General features: G+C 35.8%; 1 protein-coding gene across 2 annotated transcripts in view; it reads left to right on the top strand.

The window, feature by feature from the left end:
• Nucleotides 1–21,087, top strand: part of Exoc6b (exocyst complex component 6B) — a 541,291-nt gene that overhangs the window by 263,164 nt on the left and 257,040 nt on the right. For both annotated transcript variants that reach the window (XM_003469003.5, XM_063230357.1), the window contains 3 exons: nt 4,252–4,335; nt 6,167–6,213; nt 7,563–7,683. In XM_003469003.5, the coding sequence (XP_003469051.1) occupies nt 4,252–4,335; nt 6,167–6,213; nt 7,563–7,683 (252 nt within the window). The remainder of the gene's footprint in view (nt 1–4,251; nt 4,336–6,166; nt 6,214–7,562; nt 7,684–21,087) is intronic.

The raw sequence follows: 21,087 nt of genomic DNA, 5'->3' as shown, positions 1-21,087 counted from the left end.
CAAAGCAGATCAGAAGAAAACAATGTAAGTGACACAGATTTCAAAGCAAGACAACAGGAGATCTACAGTGGCTACCATAATGTGTCTTGTTTTCTTCTAAATAGTTGTCTATATGGTAAGATTACATAAGATACAAAATCCTCAATAAATACAGTGAAAGGATAAGAATCTGCTCAAAGGAGAAAAAAGCCCCAATATCTCAGGGAAAAAAAGGAAAAAGAAAAAGGAAGGGAAAAGAAAAAATATCTAAATTTGTATAAACACACTTGGGATAGCTAAGATGATATTGCTAAAAATTCTGTAAGTTTGCGGAACAAACAGTTAACATTCATAGTACTTGAACAATTTTGCGTGTTTGTGTCTTGTGATCTGAGCAACTCTTAAAGATCATTATGTAAAATATCTACCTTAGTTCTGTTCCTACTACCTTCTTTTGAAGTCATAGTATCTTTAAGGCATTTTTGGGTGATGAACCTCTAAGCAAAAGCAGATAAGCCTAGGGTTCCTAAACAAGCCTAAGGAATACAAATTTGGATCCTTGGGTAATTTTGTGTCCAGAAATTGCAAATCACTTAAGCATTCCTTGCCTCTTTTCTGCCTAACTGTATTTCTTGATATTGTCCAATAGTTACCCAGATAACAATGTAGCATCAGCCGTTTTTCTTTCTCATCCCTTATCACTACAGTGAATCAATTACCAGCATGTACCTCCTAAATGTCTCTCAGATTCTATTTCATCATTTTAAATCTAATTTTCCCTTTCTTCATTTTACTGTCTGCAATTATGGCATTCAATGTGTGTAAAACTCTTACTGTAACTAGAGCTGATGCTCAAATAATGTAAAGAGCCCTCCAGCCACATCTCTTGTCATCCCTATACCTTGCACTCTAAAATGCCAGCCCTGGAGAACTGTCATATTCATATGTGATGTCTCCCCCACTTCACAACCTTTTTTATGTCTACTAGAATCATTATTTTCCTGGCTTACTCTTCTGATTCATTCTTCACTTAGGAGTATAAATGATTGTTTTAAACCTGTTTTCTTTTTTGACACCACCCACACAATAAAGTGCATTTACAGTCTCTCTCCTCCCCCTCTCGTCTCTCCTCTCCTCTCTCCCCTCTCCTCTTTCCTGTCTCCCTCCCCTCCTTCTCCTTTTCCCTCTCCCTGCCTCTCTCCCTCTAGGCCCTCCATACTACTCCAATCCATAGTATTCTGCAGTTCATTTTAATATAATTGCTTATTTATTTGCTAGTCTTTCGCTGTATGCTATAAGTTCAGTCAAGGCTTGAAGGCCTGACCTGTCACATGGCAAGTTCTTGGGTATAAATATGAATTTTCTATGATATTGTGTGTATTATCACAAAGCCTTGGACCTGTGTAATACTAGTGATGAATGGAAGAGAGGAAAAAAACCCTTTCCTTTATCTGCCTGTTATTTTGTATCTCTTTACTTATGTGTTCAAACAGCTTCTTTTTTAAAAAATGTAGGTGATTAAGAAACTTTGTATCGGAACTAAAACCTGTGAGGCTCTTCACTAGTTACTTAGCTGCTCTATTTCAAACAATTACTTTTTAAACTCATGCTTTAAGTATTAAGAGGACAGAACTGCCAAAGGGAATAAAATAATCAAGCATAAATTCATTTAGTGTCCATTAAGGAATATCTAACTTACTTTTGTAAGTAAGGAAGATAAATATTTTTTATTCTATTCATGTAATATCTAAAAGGCAAAACTGTATCCAGTTTGAAATTAAGTAGCAGCTCATGATTTGATTTTTTATATAGAATTTCATGTTTTCTATAATTAACCAAAAAAAAAAAAGTCAAATTAGCATATTGTGATCTAATTGGAAAGAATGCTTTCCCTAAATTCCTAAGTAAGCATATATTGACTAAAATATGTTGAATAGGTATGCCACATCGGAATGATAAAGTTGTTTAGGGCTTAATGTGAACCTTAAAATAAAAAAGACTTTCAGTGTGTACAGAATGTATTTGACATTTAATACCACTGTGCTGTGTACTAGTGGCAAGTAGGAAATAACTTTAACAAATTAAATAGTTTCCACTTATTTCTTAAATAGAATCATTGCTTATTCATTGACTTACGGATGAAAAAAACCTTGAGATACCTGTTCTATTTGATTTCATTGTATAAGCAGAAAAACTTGTTATATATAATTGTAATCACTGTAGTATTTTAAGACCCTTGTTTTTAAAGTACAACAGGGCTTAACCAATTGTAATCCATGAGCCAAGTCCAGATTGCTACTTGTGTCTATGTACTTATTAACTGAAAATATTTTTCATGTTTTTAAAATCAGAAGAAAATAATATTTCACAATAGATGAAAATTTTATAAAATTCGAGTTCACTTTCCACAAATAAGATTTTATTGGACCCAGACACACTTGCTCATTTATGTGTTGGCTCTGGCTGCTTTTGCAGCACAAAAACAGAACAGAGTTTAGTAGTTGCCCACCAACCTAAATTATTTACTCTCTCACCCTGCAGAGAAAATGTTTGCAACTCCTGAGCTACCTTAGTGTGATTGCATGACCTTGTACCTTAAGTGAATCTTCTCAATTTAGGGTAAATTTAGTAATGAAACAAGTCATGTTAAATAAAATTCCTCAAATTTTAGGGAGACAGAAAAAACTGAGCAAATTGGATGAGCCTTTCACTTTTTTGCTTTTTTATTTGTTTGTTTGTTTTTGTTTTTGGTACCAGGGATCAAACTCACGACCTCATGCTTGCCAGGCAGGTGCTTACACCGCTAAGCTAAATCCCTAGCCCTTAAGCCTTTCACTTGTATCATCAATTTCATGTTTTTTTAAATAACACTCGCATAAATGCTTATTACTGGCAAACACTGTTTTAAGAGCTTTGTTACTTTTCTAAATACTCACAACAACCATATGAAATTGGCATTTCTGCAAATGAGAAAAACCACAGAACATGTGTAGGTGGAAGTTAAATAGTAGGATTTAAATTGGTGGAAAGAGAGTGATACAGGTGTTTATAGCAGTTATACAATTAATAAGGAGCACAGCCACAATTTTAATGTAATCACTTGTTTTCAAAATCGGTGTTCTTTACTTCTGTGATGTGCTATTTTTTTTTTTTTACTTTTGCTTATTTGGAAAAGCCTTTGATATAAAATGAAATTTAATCATATGGTATATGTGGGTTATTTTAAAAACCTTGAGGTTTGCACTAGTTTCCGATAGGGGCTACAATAAGAGTGCCATATACTAGGTGCCCCAAGATAGCAGAAATTTATTCTATTCGGTTCAGGTACTTCAAAATTCAGATTCAAGGTATTAAAAAGACATTACTTCCTCTGAGACTCTAGGTAGAATCCTTGCCTCTTTCTGACTTCCACTGGTGATATCACCAATTCTTGGTATTTTTGGTTTTTAGCTGGATTGCTTTAGTTTATCTTTTTATTCACAGGGTGACAACCCACTGAGTCTGCACTTCTGTGTCTTTAAGGATATCATTTAAGTAGTGAAGCTCACCCTATGCTAATGTAACCACATCTAATTTATCTGGTTACATCTGCAATGGTATAAGGTCACATTCTGAGGTTCTAGGAATGACATGAAGTTTGGGAAGACACGGTTGAAGCCAGTACGGAACTCATGCGTACAGACCTTGTGAACTCAATATTGTTCTCTCATTTTCACCTTGGAATCCCTAAATGAAATACGGAAATTGGATACCAAAAACATTCAGGGATTTGTTTCTTTTTTGAAGGGTTCAGTCCAGTGACTATTCTGTTGGCAAGATGGACTTACCATTCTTAGTTCTTATCCTTTTTTTATGTTCTGATAGCCTTTGCTCATGATTTATTTGAAGGCTGGTTTTAATTCTGAACATTTTTCTTCTGGGGTATCCTAGGAGTTTTAAGGCACATTTTTCTCATTTGTTACTATAAGCAATGGTGGTTTTCCTTCATTTTTTTGAATTTATAAATTTGTGATTATTGACCCAGAAAATAGTTTGGTTTTACAGGTAGTTGAATTCTGGTAATTTTGTTGTAAAAATCTTATGTCCCTTTTATGGAATTTGCAAGTAAGGATTAATAAATGGTAATCATTAATTTTTATTTTCAATAATTATTACGATTGTGAAAAATAGCGGTGCTGCCTCAAATTCAGACCTGGAGTTTTCTCTTTTCCCTTGGAATTTAAGAGTACTACTCCAGCTGCGTCAGCTTATCTCTTTGTGTTCATTTTACAGGGTGCCCGGGAAACATTTGAGAACTACTATCGAAAACAGAGGCGAAAACAGGCCAGATTGGTGCTCCAGCCCCCGTCAAACATGGTAACATTTCCCTTTTCTTGTCTGGTAACTGAGTGTGTGTGTATGATGTGGATGTGTGTTGCCGTACGAATAGCAAATGGTATCTATTGATTGTTGTGTCAACCAGTCATGTACATACTAGATATGTATTGGTTCACTTCGTTCTATCATCAACTGAAACAGAAACACTGAAACGATACCAAGATTTTCAGGCAGGTTTATTTATGTTGAAGGGCACTGAGCCGGATCATTCCCAAAATATCAGAATTTGAGTGCTCAGGGAGGGAAGTTTTTATGTGGTTCAAAGGGGAAATACAGAGTCATAGTATTTGTCTTTGATTGCTTCTTGCAATATGCATCGCAGTGACCAGGTACCAAGAAACAGAAGTGACAGGAACCGTAAGAGGGACTGTTAACCTGGGCAACTAACAGAAGCTGAAGTAAGGGGGGCATTGTCTGCCAACTTGTCATATTCATTAACAGTCTGCTCAGGGGGAAATAGAACTCTAGGCAGATGTTAGGCACCCACAGGAGTGTCTTAGATGTCACAGTTTGAACTGGGCTGAGAAGCCCTGTCCTCTCTTATAGCTTCTTGGCAGACAGTGGGGCTCCTCACAGGAACCATCTTGTTGCCATCAGGAAGATGACTGGTATTGACGTTGGGGAAAGAGGCAAGTCTTTCAGCAGCCTTATGAGCATTTTCTTAACAGTCACTGTAGGAACTTCTGAGAATGTGGCTTGAATGACTTACCTAGCCTCAGGCCTTGTGGCCCCTGATTATGTCTTTGTTTTGCCAATAAATCTCAGTCTTTGTGGTTTTCATATGTAACTGAACAAAATGCTCACAAGTTCAACATTCAGCCATCAGGTACTATCAGTATGTCTATCTTACCATCTCGGCAGTGGTGGTGAACCTATGGGACACGTGCTGAAGTTGGCACTCAGAGCTCTCTCCATTGGCATGTGAGCCAAGTTGCCCCAGGAGTTGAGCATCAGATCTTTTTTTCTAAACTAAAGTTCAGTATTACTCAGGTTTAATTGCAGTGTTGGCACTTTTTAATAAATAAGTGGGTGTAATTGTCACCTTGTAGTACCCTGCTTATTGAATGTGGTTCTGGGCATGGAAGGCCCCCTGAGAATTACTGCCAACAGCATAAAAGGTAAACTAGAGGAGAAGATAATGGGCTGCCAGTTCTCCTGGAGAAACTTGTCAAGGTGGTTTTCCTGATATGAACTCAGCCGTTCTCAATGTTGGAGGGGCTCAGGTCCTCACTGTCACTGAGAAGATGGCTGCCATTCTTTTGGGGGGAGTTTTGGTGCTTGAGGATTGCTTCCTGGTTCTAGTGGAGATCCTCCAGTCTGGTGGCACAGATACTTAATTCCACCAGTGCAGACTTTCTAGCTTCCACCACTCACCTTTGGGCCTTCCCAGTACAGATCCTTGATACAGATTTGCATGGGACATTGTTGTGGGCACTAGACAGGATTTGTGGAGGATATTGCCATGGGTTCTAGGTCTTCAACTGGACTCATGCAGGACATTGATGTGGGACCAATGCCCTCAACTGGATACTTTGGGTCTCTCATGTGTGGACAGACCCCCTCTATTGTTCTACATTTCACATTTTTGTATACATATCATAAAATAATCCTATAAATTATGTATTAAATCTGTTCCCTTGCAAACCTTGACTACAACAGTGACTTTTGTTTTGTGGTTTGGGCACTTGTCTCTAAAAAGCTCACCATCATTGGTTTAGGGCACTGAGCCTCAAGATTAGATAGCTGATTTTAACTTTGCCTTAATGTAATAAATTAGAAGCAGTAACTTTTTCCTTTTGCTCTGTTTCAGCATGAAACTTTAGAAGGCTACAGGAAATATTTTAATCAAATCGTAGGGTATGTATATGTATATTTTCAAATTTTTCTTTACTTTCAATTCATAGATTTGTGAGACTTGGAAAAATAAATGATATATTCATTAGGAAATTATTTTTACTCTTTAAAAAATTCTTAAGACAGGTTTAAATTTTTTTTATGTGTGATTTAAGAACATGCTATTGGTTTCAGCATTATATTGTTGAGTACTTTTTGTGGATAAAGGAAGACATCAAATTGTAATTTTATTATATTGATGTTTTATTTCTCTATTGTTTGTGTATAAAACCATATAGTCTTCCAAAGTTGACAAGCTTTTTCTGAAAGAGACAGGTAGTATTTTAGGTATAAATGGCCATAGACACTGTGTCACAACTCTTCAGCTATTTCATACTCTGAAAGCAGCTACAGACAATGTATAAATGGGTGAGAGTGGCTGTGTTCCAGTTAAATAATCTTCATAAAAATAGGCAGTAGGCCGAGTTTATCCTGTGGGCTGTACTATCACCATCATCTAGCCACTAGAGTATGTATAGTAGTATGGGGTTTTAATTCCACAGGAACTATTCCTAATATCGGCAGTTTGTTCTACTTTAAAATAATGACTACAGTTGAAAGACAGGGGCATAAGTTGTATTCTTCCATTAAATTTCTGTCTTTTTTCATTATCAGCTTAGATTTTTTCAGTGTATTTGATAATTTTGATTAAGATATATAATTTCCTAATAAAGAATTATTTTAATTAACAAGTAACAATAAGCAAGATAGCTGAAGGTACATTTTAAATGCATAACAAGAAGCCACAAAAGATATTTAAAAATAAATTTTCTTTTAAAAAAACATTTGTAAGGTACTTTTTCAACATTTTGTTAAGAGAGTCTACACTTTGATATAATGTTGGATATATATATATATATGCATACATATTGATAGATATATACTTGTATATATATCAGCATAAATATAAGATTTCATTATCTCTGAAAAATCTGTTACCATTTTTCAACATATTGGTGACCTGGTTTTTAAAAATAAATGGAAATTAGATTTGGATGTGGCAGTGCATACCTGTAATTCCAGCACTCCAGGCTCAGGTAGGATGATCATCGGGTTCAAGTTTTGGCTTGACCACATAGTGACTTAGGGTGACCCTGTCTCAAAATTTTTAAAAGGGTGGGTATGTAGGTAAGTGCAAATACTCTGGGTTCAATCTCCAGTTGTGGATATAATTCTCAGTCTAAATAGTCACTTTCTGATAACAAAAATAGAATTTTATGTTTGAACTTGATGACAGCTGTTAATGTTTTTCAAATCCTAGAGGTATTATTACAGCTAATTTCTGACAGCTATTCTTTTTTCTTCTATCTTAGCTTTTTTGTGGTTGAAGATCACATTTTACATACAACCCAGGGCTTAGTAAATAGAGCCTATATTGATGAATTATGGGAAATGGCACTTTCAAAAACCATTGCAGCACTCCGTACCCACTCGGTACGTATGAAGAATTCCAAGAATTTTTAGAGCTGATTATTTATATACCATACAATGTTTCACTGCTGTAAAATCAATATATGTATATCTTTGGGATTACCTATTTGTAAGCTACATATGTCCTTCAAAAGCATAAGGAAGAAGCATCGTCTAAATGTTAAATTCTTGTGAGCTCACTTGCATGGATATTCTTTGCAAAAAGAAAACAGCATTTAACATCTACTGATTGTTCTCTGTGTATCAGGCATTGTTCTTTATATTTCAGACATGCTGTCTTAGTTTCTCTTCTTTGCACCCATACTGATGTAGTTATTATTATACTCATATTGTAGTATAGCAAACTGACCTTAGAGAGAGGTTAGGTAACCAGTGTTATGTCGCAGAGTAAGATTTGGAACTTGGATTTAAAGCCAACTGTGGCCTGTTTGCTTAGCTTCTACTTCATAATCACCTGCTATCCTTTAATATTTTCAACACAGATTTGGAATTCATTGTTTACTCCTTGCTTTTTGATGAAAAAAGTTTATGACATATAAAGTTGTTATAATAATTTTTGATAAATTTTAACATGGCATGTATTTTTGATGATAATCTACATTATTTCAGGAAATAAACACTAGTTCTGAATTATTCATTCATTTAGTACATTTTGAACTCTTGCATTGGTAGTGGAAATACAGTGTTAAACAAGAGAGAGAAAACCTTTGCTCTCAGGGAGTTGTATTTTAATTGGAGGAGTTACCCAAATAATTCTATCTGGCAGGGATAATGCAACTCTGAAAATGAAAATAGTATGGTACCAAGCTTTCTTCAGTTAGTGTGTGTGTGTGTGTGTGTGTGTGTGTGTGTCTGTGTGTGTGTATAATGTATATGTGTGTACATATATACAAAATAGATAACTATACCACTAATCTGCTAGTTTATCAAAAAGAACAATTTGTGTTTTCATTGTTTGATCTTTTTTATCCCTATCTTTTAATCTGAATAACTACTTTGAAGATAACACTATACAATATATTAACTAGTGTTAATTTTCTATTATTTTGTTTTGAAATTCTGTATCGTTTTTATTCTCCTTTGTTGTTTTAAAATTAAAAAGTAATTGGCATTCTGAGATGAAATTATTAAGGAGTCACCTATTAAGGACACTTTTACTTTAGACATAAGGAACAGTGGCATAAAGGCTTTCATGTACAAAGTTTTTGAGGAGTAATTGTCAGGAGTCAATAACAAGAGAATTTTATATTTCAAAAAATTTCATTACATGGCTCTTATATTCCTCTAGTTGTGCCAGCTAGAAACTTTATAAAGTCATCCATGATTCTACAGTTCTCTTTGTCTAGTGTGCTAGCAGGTGAATAGCTATATACTAGATCTATAGTGAAAGGTAGCATAGCACTTTTGGACCATTAAAAGAAATACAAAATTGTAGAATACAGAAAGCTAGGCAGGTAAAGTAAGAAGAATGGAAAGAGAAGAATTACTTAGAATGAATTCCATAGTTGGTTGAATTTGGTGGGGGGTGAAAGAAAACAACAGAGAGGTGAGGGAGGGAGGGAGAGAGAGAGAGAGGCAGAAAGAGAGAGAGAGAGAGGGAGGGGAGGGAGAGGAGAGGGGAGAGAGAGAGAGAGAGAGAGAGAGAGAGAGAGAGAGAGAGAGAGAGATAGAGAAACACTATGTCTGTGAGCATGGATAGACTGCAATGAGGTAACCAGATCTGCATTTTGAACAGCTAAGTTTTTCTGAAGTATAGGTAGTGTATGAGAGTTAAGAATTGACCAGAGAAAAATTAGTAAGTTAGTCTAATACTCTCAGCAGGAGATGTTAGCTTAGATCAAGAGAAGGTAGAGGTTGTAGAGATACGATGATGAATTCAAGAAAAATTTTTTAGAAGTAAAGTTAATTATACTTTCTGATGAATTAGGTTTAAGAGGTAACAGGAAAAAAGATTTCTTGCTAATGTATAAGTGTATGGCTGCTTTCTTTGTTAGTAAGCCTTCTAAATACCTGGGACAGTCAGCTTATAAAGAGAAAAGGTTTTTTGGCTCACTGTTCTGGAAGTGTCAACCTACTTTGCCCAATAGGTTTGGGCCTATGGGAGCATAGTACCTCATGGCAGCAATGCTTGGTGGAGAGGGACCATTCACCAGGACAAGACAAGAGGAGGAGTGCAAAGTGAGACAAAGTGGTGAGGAGAAGAAACAGTGTAGCCATATTCAACAACTGATATTCAAACTTAATACGGTCTCAATCAAAGTGCCAACAGAATTCTTCACAGAACTGGATAAAACAATCCTAAAATCCATATGGAACCAGAAGAGACCCAGAATAGCAAAAGCTTTCTTGGTAACAAGAACAAAGCAGGAAGCATCACAGTCCCACACCTGACATCATACTAAAAAACTATAGTGATAAAACAGCATGCTACTGGCACATATGGCCCAATAGAACAGATATAGAATCCAGCAATGACCCCAAATACATTCAGCTATTTCTTCTTTGACAAAGGGGTCAAAAACATACACTAGAGAAAAGACAGCCTCTTTAACAACTAGTGCTGGGAAACGTGGCTACCCATGTGCAGGCTGCTCACTATATGAACTAAAATCAGAGTAGTGCAAAGATCTAAAGTTAAATCAGAAACACTTAATCTGGTACAATATACAATAGATAAAACTCTTGAAGACATAGGTGTAAGCAAGGTATTTATGAACAGAGAAAACCCTAGTTGCACAGGAAATAGTAACAAGAATCAACAGATGGGATCATATCAAATTAAAAAGCTTTTGTAAATAAAAGAAATAACCAGCAGAGTGAGGAGACAACCTACAGAATGAAAGAAAAAAAATTACCAGCTATTTCTTAGATAAAAGACTAATGTCTGGAATGTATAAGGAACTCAAAAAATTAGACCCTCTAAGCTAAAGCTCTAATAAAAAATGGGCAAGTGTAGTGAAAAGCATTTCAGAGAAAAACAACAAATGGCAAATAAATATGTGAAGAAATGCTCAATATTTCTGGCCATTACAGAACTGCAAGTTAACATAGCATTGAGGTTTCATCTCGTTCAGAAAGAATGGCTATCACCAAGAAATCAAATAATGGGTAATGGTGGCAAGAGTGCAGGGAAAATGGAACCCTTCTGCACTGGTGAGAATGTAAGTTGGTACAACCACTATGGAAATCATCATGGAGATTTCTTTAAAAATTGAAAGTAGAAGTTCTGTTTGATCCAGCTAGTCCCCTTCCAGATATCTTCCTAAATGAGTAGAAGACATCATGTAATAATGATACATGCACATTCATGTTTGTGGTAGCACAGTTCATAATAGCCAAATCTTAGATGTAGACTATATGTACATCAGCAGATAAATAGATGAAGAAAATATATCATTTATATACAACAGAGTATTGTTCTGCCTTAAATAAGGATAAATTTGAGTAATTTTTAGGAAAATGGATACATTTTACATTAAGTGAAATAAACCTGAAGTAGTGTACAAGTTTAAATTTTGCATGGTTTCCTTTATATGAGAAATAAAATACAAATCAGGAGCAAAATAGAAGACAGATAATAGGAAATATGGAGATAACCCTTTCTCAAAAGGGAGAAGGATCACGAGATGGAGGGAGGTAGAGGGGAAAGGAATGAAAAAGAATTCTGATCTTATGTACAGGTACTAATTCCACACAAGAGGTACAATCATTATGTACTACAAACATGTCCTTAATGGAAACAAGAAGCTGAAAAAAATTATTAGCTTATAGAAATGTTAATCTAGATGGGATTATACAACAATTGCAAAGATGCTGCCTAATTTTGATAATAACTACCTAATTACACAAGAGTACCTTATTTGCTAGAAAATATGTACTGGAATATTTCTAACCTACTTTTAAATGGTTCAGTAAAAAAATGTTGTGTGTACGAATAGTTGGCGAATCTAGAAAAATGATACATGGAAGTTTTGCATACTTTCCTTGTAACTCATGATGAAAATTATATCAAAATAGGAAGTTTTTCTCAACCCCACAAAGGTAAGAGTTTTAGCAGTTGTGGGTTTAGGTTGGTTTAGATCCAGGCAATACCTGTTCCTAGAAGCTTCCTTCGATGCAAAAATTCTCATAGACTGGCTGTGTTACAATGGGTGACCTTTTGATATAGGAACAAACTCCTGAAGATGTCCACCTACAGTAGAGGGTGGTCAGTCTGTGAGGCTTTCCCATCTGTGACATCTCATGACAGTTAAATGCTCTTGGTGACTTCATGGACAGCTTCACCAAGAATGAGCTTCTTTGAACTCATCTGCCAGATTTATTAGACAGTTTGGGATAAAAGAAATTTCAGGAGGAAACATGATTCTTGATATGTGAATTTTTAAAAAGAAAATGTAACAGTATTTGTGTTATGGGTTAATGAAATAATGGCAGTCATACTTCCTTTGCTTTACGTGGTTTGGGATACTTATGTCAAACTCTGCTTGTGCAGAAAGAAAACAATACAAATATAATTGCATCAGTTCATACAAATGGGAGAAGCAATTGTAAAATAAAGCTATGGAACAGTCTTTTTATATATGTTTTCTTAAAAAGCTATTAGTAGGCAGAGGAGGAGCTGGGCAGATCTGGGGTGCCCTCACTGGCCTCTCTGCGTGTCTGGAGGACTCTGGATTTCTGCGCCCAGACTGCTGGAGTTCCCTCAGGCTTCCAGGTGCAGTGAAGGAGAGAGGTGGGTTTGAGGCTTCCACATCAGCCTCCCCATTCCCGGCTTCATTTGGAGACCTGCTGAGCTCCCGATAGGTGGGCTGGCCCACACTACCAGCCTAGCCCAGCCTGTTTAGCTGCCGCGCCTGGCCATAGGTCTGCAGAGGAGGAGCTGGGCAGATCTGGGGTGTCCTCACTGGCCTCTCTGCGTGTCTGGAGGACTCTGGATATCTGCGCCCAGTCTGCTGGAGTTCCCTCAGGCTTCCAGGTGCAGTGAAGGGGAGAGGTGGCTTTGAGGCTTCCACATCAGCCTCCCCATTCCCGGCTTCATTTGGAGACCTGCTGAGCTCCCGATAGGTGGGCTGGCCCACACTACCAGCCTAGCCCAGCCTGTTTAGCTGCCGCGCCTGGCCATAGGTCTGCAGAGGAGGAGCTGGGCAGATCTGGGGTGCCCTCACCGGCCTCTCTGTGTGTCTGGAGGACTGTGGATATCTCTGCAACCAGGGAGGGTCCACAGGTTCCTGAAGCACTGCGGCCTGTGGTGAGTACCCTAACCCGGCTGCGATTGAAGAACTGTGGAGCTTCCAAGGGGCAGGTGAGCGCACAGTGTCCCTGAGGCCCAGCTTGTCTGGAACTGCGGAGTTCTGAGCAGGCAGAGGAGGGCCACTGGTTCTGTAGGCCTAATGGCTTGGAGTAGCGCGGCGCCAGAGTCCCAGTAGCTCCAAACATAGAAGGGGATTTTCAACAGATCCTGAGGAAGCTTTCAAATAACACTTGAAACACAGAAATATAGGAAAATGACAAAACGAAAGACCAAATTACAACCTCAAACCTCCAGCTCATCTCAAGAAACCCTAGGAGTGATGTACATAGAAGAAAATATATCCCATTCACCTCATATATCGGACACAATAGCCACTGAAATTGACAAGCAACTCCAGGAAGCTTTAAAGAAATTCAAACTCGAAATAATCTCCCAGATAAAAGAAGAAATGATAAAAGAAATGAAAGAGATTCTAAATATATCTAAAGAAAACACAGATAAAAAATTGGAGGAACTAAACAAAAAGATAGAATCCCTAGACGAGCAATATAAGAAACAAACAGAATACATAATGCAGATGCACAGAGATATACAGGAAATAAAAAACTCCACTGAAAGTTGTAAAAACCGCCTTAATGAAAGTGAAGATAGAATTTCAGACCTTGAAGACAGGATTGCAGCTAGTGAACAGGAAAGGAAAGATCTTTTGAAAATAACAAGGAACCAGGAAACAACAATTCAACAACTGCAAGACGATGCAAAAAAGAATAACATAAGAATGATAGGGATTAATGAAAGAGAGGGAGACAACATGAAGGATGTCAGGAGGATATTTAGAGAAATAATAGCTGAAAATTTCCCAAGCATGAGATCAGAAACTGACATCAGGATCAGTGAAGCATATAGAACTCCAAACAGTCATAACCAAAATAAAACTACACCCAGACATATAATAGTCACCATCCCAGAAATCCAACACAAGAATAGATTATTAAAAGCTGTCAGAGAGAAAAGACAAATCACTTATAAAGGAAAACCTATCAGAATCAGAGCAGACTTCTCAGCACAAACGATAAAGTCAAGAAGAGCATGGAGTGAAGTATTCCAGATCCTAAAGCAAAATGATTTCCAACCAAGACTGATATATCCTGCAAAACTATCATTCAAAATAGATGGTGCAATACGATACTTCCATGACAAAGAACAGCTGAAGAACTTCATGAACACCAAACCAACCCTGCAAAAAATATTGAAAGACAGTTTAGATACACAAAGGAAAAAACCACTAAGCAAAGCAAATAATTAAACAGAACAGAAAGATAAAGATGCAACAGCAGAGAGATAACATTCCTACAATTAACTAGCATTTAACAGTAATAACCATTAATGTAAATGGTCTCAATGCACCAATCAAAAGAAACAGACTAGCAGAATGGATCAAGAAACAAAATCCAACCATATGCTGTTTACAGGAAACCCATCTAACCCAGAAAGATACTCACAGACTGAAAGTCAAAGGATGGAAAACAATTCTTCATGCAGCAGGAATCCAAAAAAAGGCAGGAGTAGCCATTCTGTTTGCAGACAACGTGAACTTTAAACCAACATTGACCATAAAGGACAAAGAAGGTCACTACATACTCGTAAGGGGAAAACTCCAAGAGGAAGAGATAACTATCTTAAATATATACGCACCAAACTCCAGAGCACCCAGTTATATAAAACAATTATTAACAGAAATGAAAACTCAAATTATCAGTAACACAATTGTAACAGGAGACCTTAATACACCACTGACACCAAGGGACAGATCAACCAGACAGAAAATGAGCAAAGAAATAACAGAACTGAATCACACCTGTGAACAAATGGGTTTGATAGACATATACAGAATGTTCCACCCAACAACATCAGAATACACATTCTTCTCAGCAGTACATGGATCATTTTCTAAAATAGACCATATATTAGCTCACAGAACATATTTAAGCAAATGCAAAAGAGTTGAAATCATCCCTTGCATATTATCGGATCATAGCGCTCTGAAAATAGAAATTAATGACAAAGGATACTGCAAAAATTCCGCAAACACATGGAAACTAAATAACACACTCTTGAGTAATCAGTGGGTCACAGAAGAAATTAAAGAAGAAATTAAACAATACCTAAAAGAAAATGAAAATGCAGGTACAACTTACCGGAATCTGTGGGATGCAATGAAAGCCGTTCTGAGAGGAAAATTTATTGCACTGAGTTCCCACATCAGGAAAACAGAACGAATACAAATAAATAACTTGATGCTACACCTCAAACAGCTAGAAAAAGAAGAGCAAGTCAAGCCCAAAGCCAAAAGAAGAGAGGAAATTATAAAAATCAGAGCAGAAATCAATGCAATAGAGACTAAGAAAACAATCCAAAGAATCAACGAATCAAAGAGTTGGTTCTTTGAAAGAATAAATAAAATCGATAAGCCCCTAGCCAACCTTATTAAAAAAAGGAAAGAAAAAGCTCAAATTCATGCAATAAGAAATGAAAAAGGAGAAATCACTACAGACCCAATAGAAATACAGAGGATCATCAACACCTATTTCGAAAACCTCTACTCTCAAAAGTTTGATAACACAGAAGAAATAGACAGATTCTTAGAAGCATATGAAGTACCAAAGCTAGATCAAGAGGATATAAAACTGTTGAATAACCCAATCTCTGCTAATGAAATTGAGAATGTAATTGGGTCCTTGCCCACCAAGAAGAGCCCAGGCCCAGATGGATTCACTGCAGAATTCTACAAGAAATATAAAGAAGACCTAATGCCGACACTCCTCAAACTATTCAATGAAATTGAAAGGGAAGCAATCCTTCCTAAGTCATTCCTGGAAGCAAATATTACTCTAGTACCAAAACCTGAGAAAGACCCAACTATAAAAGAGAACTATAGACCGATCTCCCTAATGAACACAGATGCAAAAATCCTCAATAAAATATTGGCAAATAGGATCCAGCGAATCATCAAGAAGATTATACACCATGACCAAGTGGGATTCATCCCAGGAATGCAAGGATGGTTCAACATACGCAAATCAATAAATGTAATCCACCATATCAATAAAGCCAAAAATAAGAATCACATGATCATCTCTATAGATGCAGAAAAAGCCTTCGATAAGGTCCAACACTTATTCATGATAAGAACTTTACAGAAAATTGGAATAAATGGTCTTTACCTCAATATAATAAAGGCCATTTATGACAAACCAACAGCCAGCATCATACTAAATGGCCAAAAATTGAAAGCCTTTACTTTAAAATCTGGTACAAGACAAGGATGTCCTTTATCACCACTCCTATTTAATATAGTACTGGAAGTACTAGCCAGAGCAATTAGGCAAGAAAGAGAAATAAAAGGGGTAAAGATAGGAAAAGAAGAAGTTAAATTATCATTGTTTGCAGATGACATGATACTCTACATAGAAGACCCCCTAAACTCCATTGAAATACTCTTAGACACAATAAATAAATTCAGTAATGTGGCTGGATACAAAATCAATACTCAGAAATCAATAGCATTCCTATACACGAACAACAAAATTACAGAGAGGGAAATAAGAGAAACTGGACTATTCACATTAGCAAGCAAAAAAATGAAATATTTAGGAATTACTCTTACGAAAGAAGTGAAAGACTTATACAGTGAAAATTATAATACACTGAAAAAGGAAATTGAAGATGATCTCAGAAAATGGAAAGACATCCCTTGCTCATGGATAGGAAGAACAAACATTGTGAAAATGGCCATTCTCCCAAAACTGTTATACAGATTCAATGCAATCCCAATAGAGATACCATCAACATACCTTATAGATCTAGAGAAATCACTCCTAAATTTCATCTGGAACCAGAAGAGACCTAGAATCGCAAAGGCAATTCTAAGCAGCAAAGACAAAGCAGGAGGCATCACAATCCCTGACTTGAAGTTATACTACAAAGCAACAGTAGTAAAATCAACATGGTATTGGAATCAAAACAGAGCTGAAGATCAGTGGAATAGATTAGAAGATACAACCACAACTACGAACACACTCAACCACCTTATTTTTGATAAAGGAGCCAAGCAGGTTCACTGGAAGAATGACAGTCTCTTTAATAAATGGTGCTGGAAAAACTGGCTCTCCATTTGCCGAAAACTAAAGCTAGACCCATGTCTATCACCATGTACTAAATTAAAATCTAAATGGGTCAAAGATCTGAATATTAAAACAGAAACACTAAATCTATTGGAAGACAAAATAGGTAGAAACCTTGGAGACATAGGAGTAGGTAAAGAATTCATGAACAGGACTCAAACCGCACGGGAAATACTTCCCAGAATCAATAACTGGGACCACTTCTTATTAAAAAGTTTCTGCATGTCAAAAGAAATCTCCAGCATAGTGAAAAGAAAACCCACAAACTGGGAAAAGATTTTAGTGAACTCTCTCTCAGACAAGGGACTCTTGTCTAAAACATACAAAGAATTAAAGAAACTCAGACCTCCGAAATTCAAAGATCCAATCCAAAAATGGGCATCTGAGATGAATATGCAATTCTCAGATGAAGAAATGCAAATGGCAAATAAATACATGAAAAAATGCTCATCATCATTGGTCATTAGAGAAATGCAAATTAAAACCACACTGAGATACCATCTCACTCCTGAAAGAATGGCCAGGATCAAGAAAACCGACAACAAATGCTGGAGAGGCTGTGGGGAAAAAGGAACTCTCCTGCACTGCTGGTGGGAGTGTAGACTGGTACAGCCTTTGTGGAGATCTGTCTGGAGATTTCTCAAAAAGTTGGGACTGGAAATCCCATTTATTCCAGCTATTCCACTTCTAGGCATATTCCCAGAAGAACTGAAAGCATCATACCACAGTGATTTATGTGCACCTATGTTTATAGCAGCACAATTTGTAATCGCCAGATCTTGGAAACAACCCAAGTGCCCATCAACTGAGGAATGGATAAAAAAGTTGTGGTATTTCTATACAATGGAGTATTATTCGGCTATAAAGAAGGATCACATTGAGATATTTATCAATAAATGGGCGCAGCTTGAGACCATACTCATAAGTGATATAAATCAATCTCGCATGTGTGAATACCGAATAGTTTCCCTAATGTAAGTAATGATTCAAATATATAAAAATATGTGGTAATCATGATTCCCCATTAGGTGGCCTTGAAGCCTTATAAAGTTTTCACTCATTAATTAGAAAGGCTTTATTCTGGGCTTCTTGATATGAAAATATTTGAAGCTAGAGTATATGAAGTTTTACCCAAATATTTCAAGGAAAAAGACACTATGGTAACTACTATTAAGTCAGGTTATAAGGTGGTGAAGTACTAGGTTATTGAAACAGTCATGCTGTGACCTCTATTGTTATATTGTTATGTCCTGTTTTATCTCAATCTCCCCCTTATTGTTTCAAAAAAAAATTATTTAGTCATTTCTTATGTTTGTCTTAATTAAAGAAAAAATTCAAAAAAATTAGGATATATAAATAGTAACTCTTTTCGATTTCCTATTAACTTGTTTTGAAGTCCTGTAGTACTCCCACGATCTTGTTTTGACTGATTAGACTCTGTTCCATTCTATATGATAGTATCAAGTTTGAAGACATAGGCAACTACTTTGAAGACAATAAGATTCACTAAGATACCCAAAAAAAAAAAAAAGAAAAAAAGCTATTAGTAAATTAATTTTTATATTTAAAACCATGAGTATGTTTAAACAGAATAGTTTGTATAGGATAATATTTTGAAATACTAAGAAAAATACACTTTTGCTTTAGTCTAAATTTTCCATTTGAAAACCATGCTTTCCTTAAAGTCTAATATTCTTACAATATTAGATATTTAGATAGAAGCTACTGATAAGTAATGTAAATGTGGGAGCAGAAATTTTGTTTTAAAATAGTGTCAACATGAGAGGAAATAAATGAACATAGTTATTAAAATAATATACTTCTGAGTTAATAGATTTTAAACTATTTTATTTTTGCTTAATAAAACATAGTTGTAAGTCTTTAGTCTGCAAGTTAACTTCCATTCTGCTGTATTTTGTAAATATTCTTTCTTAGTTTCATATTCTCTTGTATTTACTTTTGTTTTCTGTAGCTTTTTTGGAGTTCTAAAAATGTTTATGTAAATTTATCTTCCACTTTGACATTTGTATTTTCCTGTCACAAAGAATAACAAATTACTTGTTCATATTTAAGTTTAGTATTCCTATACTTTTTTTTTTTTTACTGATAAGTCTCAAACATAAAATGTTTATTTTAGCATAGGTTATGAGGTTGGATTCTATCTTTATTTGAAGATGACTTATTTCTATTAACATTATTGTGATTATCTGCTGTCTTGGAAAATGTTGGGTGCTGTAACAAAATACATAGACGAGGTGTGGCTTAAGCAACAGAAAGTTTTTTTTTTTTTTTTTTTTTCAGTTTTAGAGGCGGGAAGTCAGAATTTAGCATGTTAAGGCGATTGCCTTTCAGTGACAGCTTTCTTCTAGCATATGGAGGGCTGCCTTCTACCTTTATCCTCAGCTGGCTTATTCTCAGCATGTGACTGCAATTCGCTTTTTCCCAGTACCACCAAAACCAAACAGAATAAAAGTCAAGCTCAGAATGGTGTGAGAGTGGTATGCGTTAGTACATACTATACTTCAAATCTTGAATTTTTATCCTTTCTTCAGCTAGTGTATGTAGTACATCACATGTAATGCTGGGCAGTGGTAGTGAGTTGTAGCTCCCAGTTAGTCATACCATCAGGAGGGTAAGCAACTGATACAGTGTATTGTACTATATTGCTAGATGAGGATGCTTTTTAGCAGTATTAAATGTTTTTTTTTGAACTATAGTATTTTCAACATATAATGGGTATATCAGGGTATACACCCCTTATAAGTAAAGAGTATCTATATATTTAAAAAAATAATATAGCAGAGGAAAGGAAAGTTTGTTTCCATAATGATTCAAAAGTTAAAGATCTGCTAATATGATTGATAATAGTATTTTAAAAGAGATTCTAGCCATTTACAAACATTAAAAGTGAATTAAAGCAAGCTTAATTCAGTATTTTAAAGTCTATTGTTACGGCTTATATCTAAATGTGCCCTCTCAAAGCCTCATGTGCTCAGGGTAAGCTCATGGGGCTGAGATACTGGATTAGTGCACTGATTGGTTTAGCATACTTCTGGATTTGGAAGATGGATTTACTAAAGAGGGAAGAGAACCACCCTAGTTGTGAGTAGCACTAACCAGTAGCCTTGTTACCGTGATAGAATAAAAAGGAAAGAAAAAGAAAGACTTACTTCTTTGTGCCTACCATGCCAGTGGGATCCAAGTGAGGGAGATAATACCGTCCAACTGTTTCTCTTCTGCTGTGCTGCCCTGCCTTGGAGCTAGCTTGACTATTGACTGAAACGTCTATAAACTTGTAAGGCAAAACAAACTTTTCCTTCTTTGGCTCATGGGTGTCGGATATTTTGTCCCAGGAATGAGAATGTAACTAATATATCTATTAAGTATAATTCACAGTAGATTACATGACAAATTTAGTATAATTATCTTAATGATATAGGAAAGTAATAAAATTCCATAAATTTATGGTATAATCCCTCAGTAAATGAGAAACACATGAGAGTTTCCTTTACCTTACCATAATGAAAGCCATCCTCAAAAATCTATAATTTATAAGATTTAGTTACTATTTCTCTTTTGTGTTTTACTTCAAGGAAGGATAGATAAATAAAAAGCATAAACCTGTGAAAGAAATAAAGCTCTTATTTTTACTGTTGATATGGTTTGATATATTGAAAATTAAAAGGAAATAATAGAAGACATTGTAATTGTTGAATTTGTCAAGTTTCTTGGATACAAAATTATTTTATAAAATCACTTATTTTTTTTTATAAACTGACACTAAAAGTTGAAAAATTCAGGAGGAAATATTTTGGCAATAAAAAGAAAAAGTTTCTTAAAGTTGTTAGGATGCATCAAGTGTGAAGCACAGTGTTAGTCAACTCTGTCATTGCTGAGACACAGTACTCACCATACATAGTTTAAAGGAGTAGAAGATAAACTTGGTATAGTTTCAGTCCATAATTGGCTGGC

Source organism: Cavia porcellus, unplaced genomic scaffold (genome assembly GCF_034190915.1).
Source record: "Cavia porcellus strain 051 isolate PalLab524CR breed Dunkin Hartley unplaced genomic scaffold, mCavPor4.1 scaffold_18, whole genome shotgun sequence".
Lineage (NCBI taxonomy): Eukaryota > Metazoa > Chordata > Mammalia > Rodentia > Caviidae > Cavia > Cavia porcellus.
Note: the sequence above shows the minus strand (reverse complement) of the source record. Positions and strands in the feature narration are given on the sequence as shown.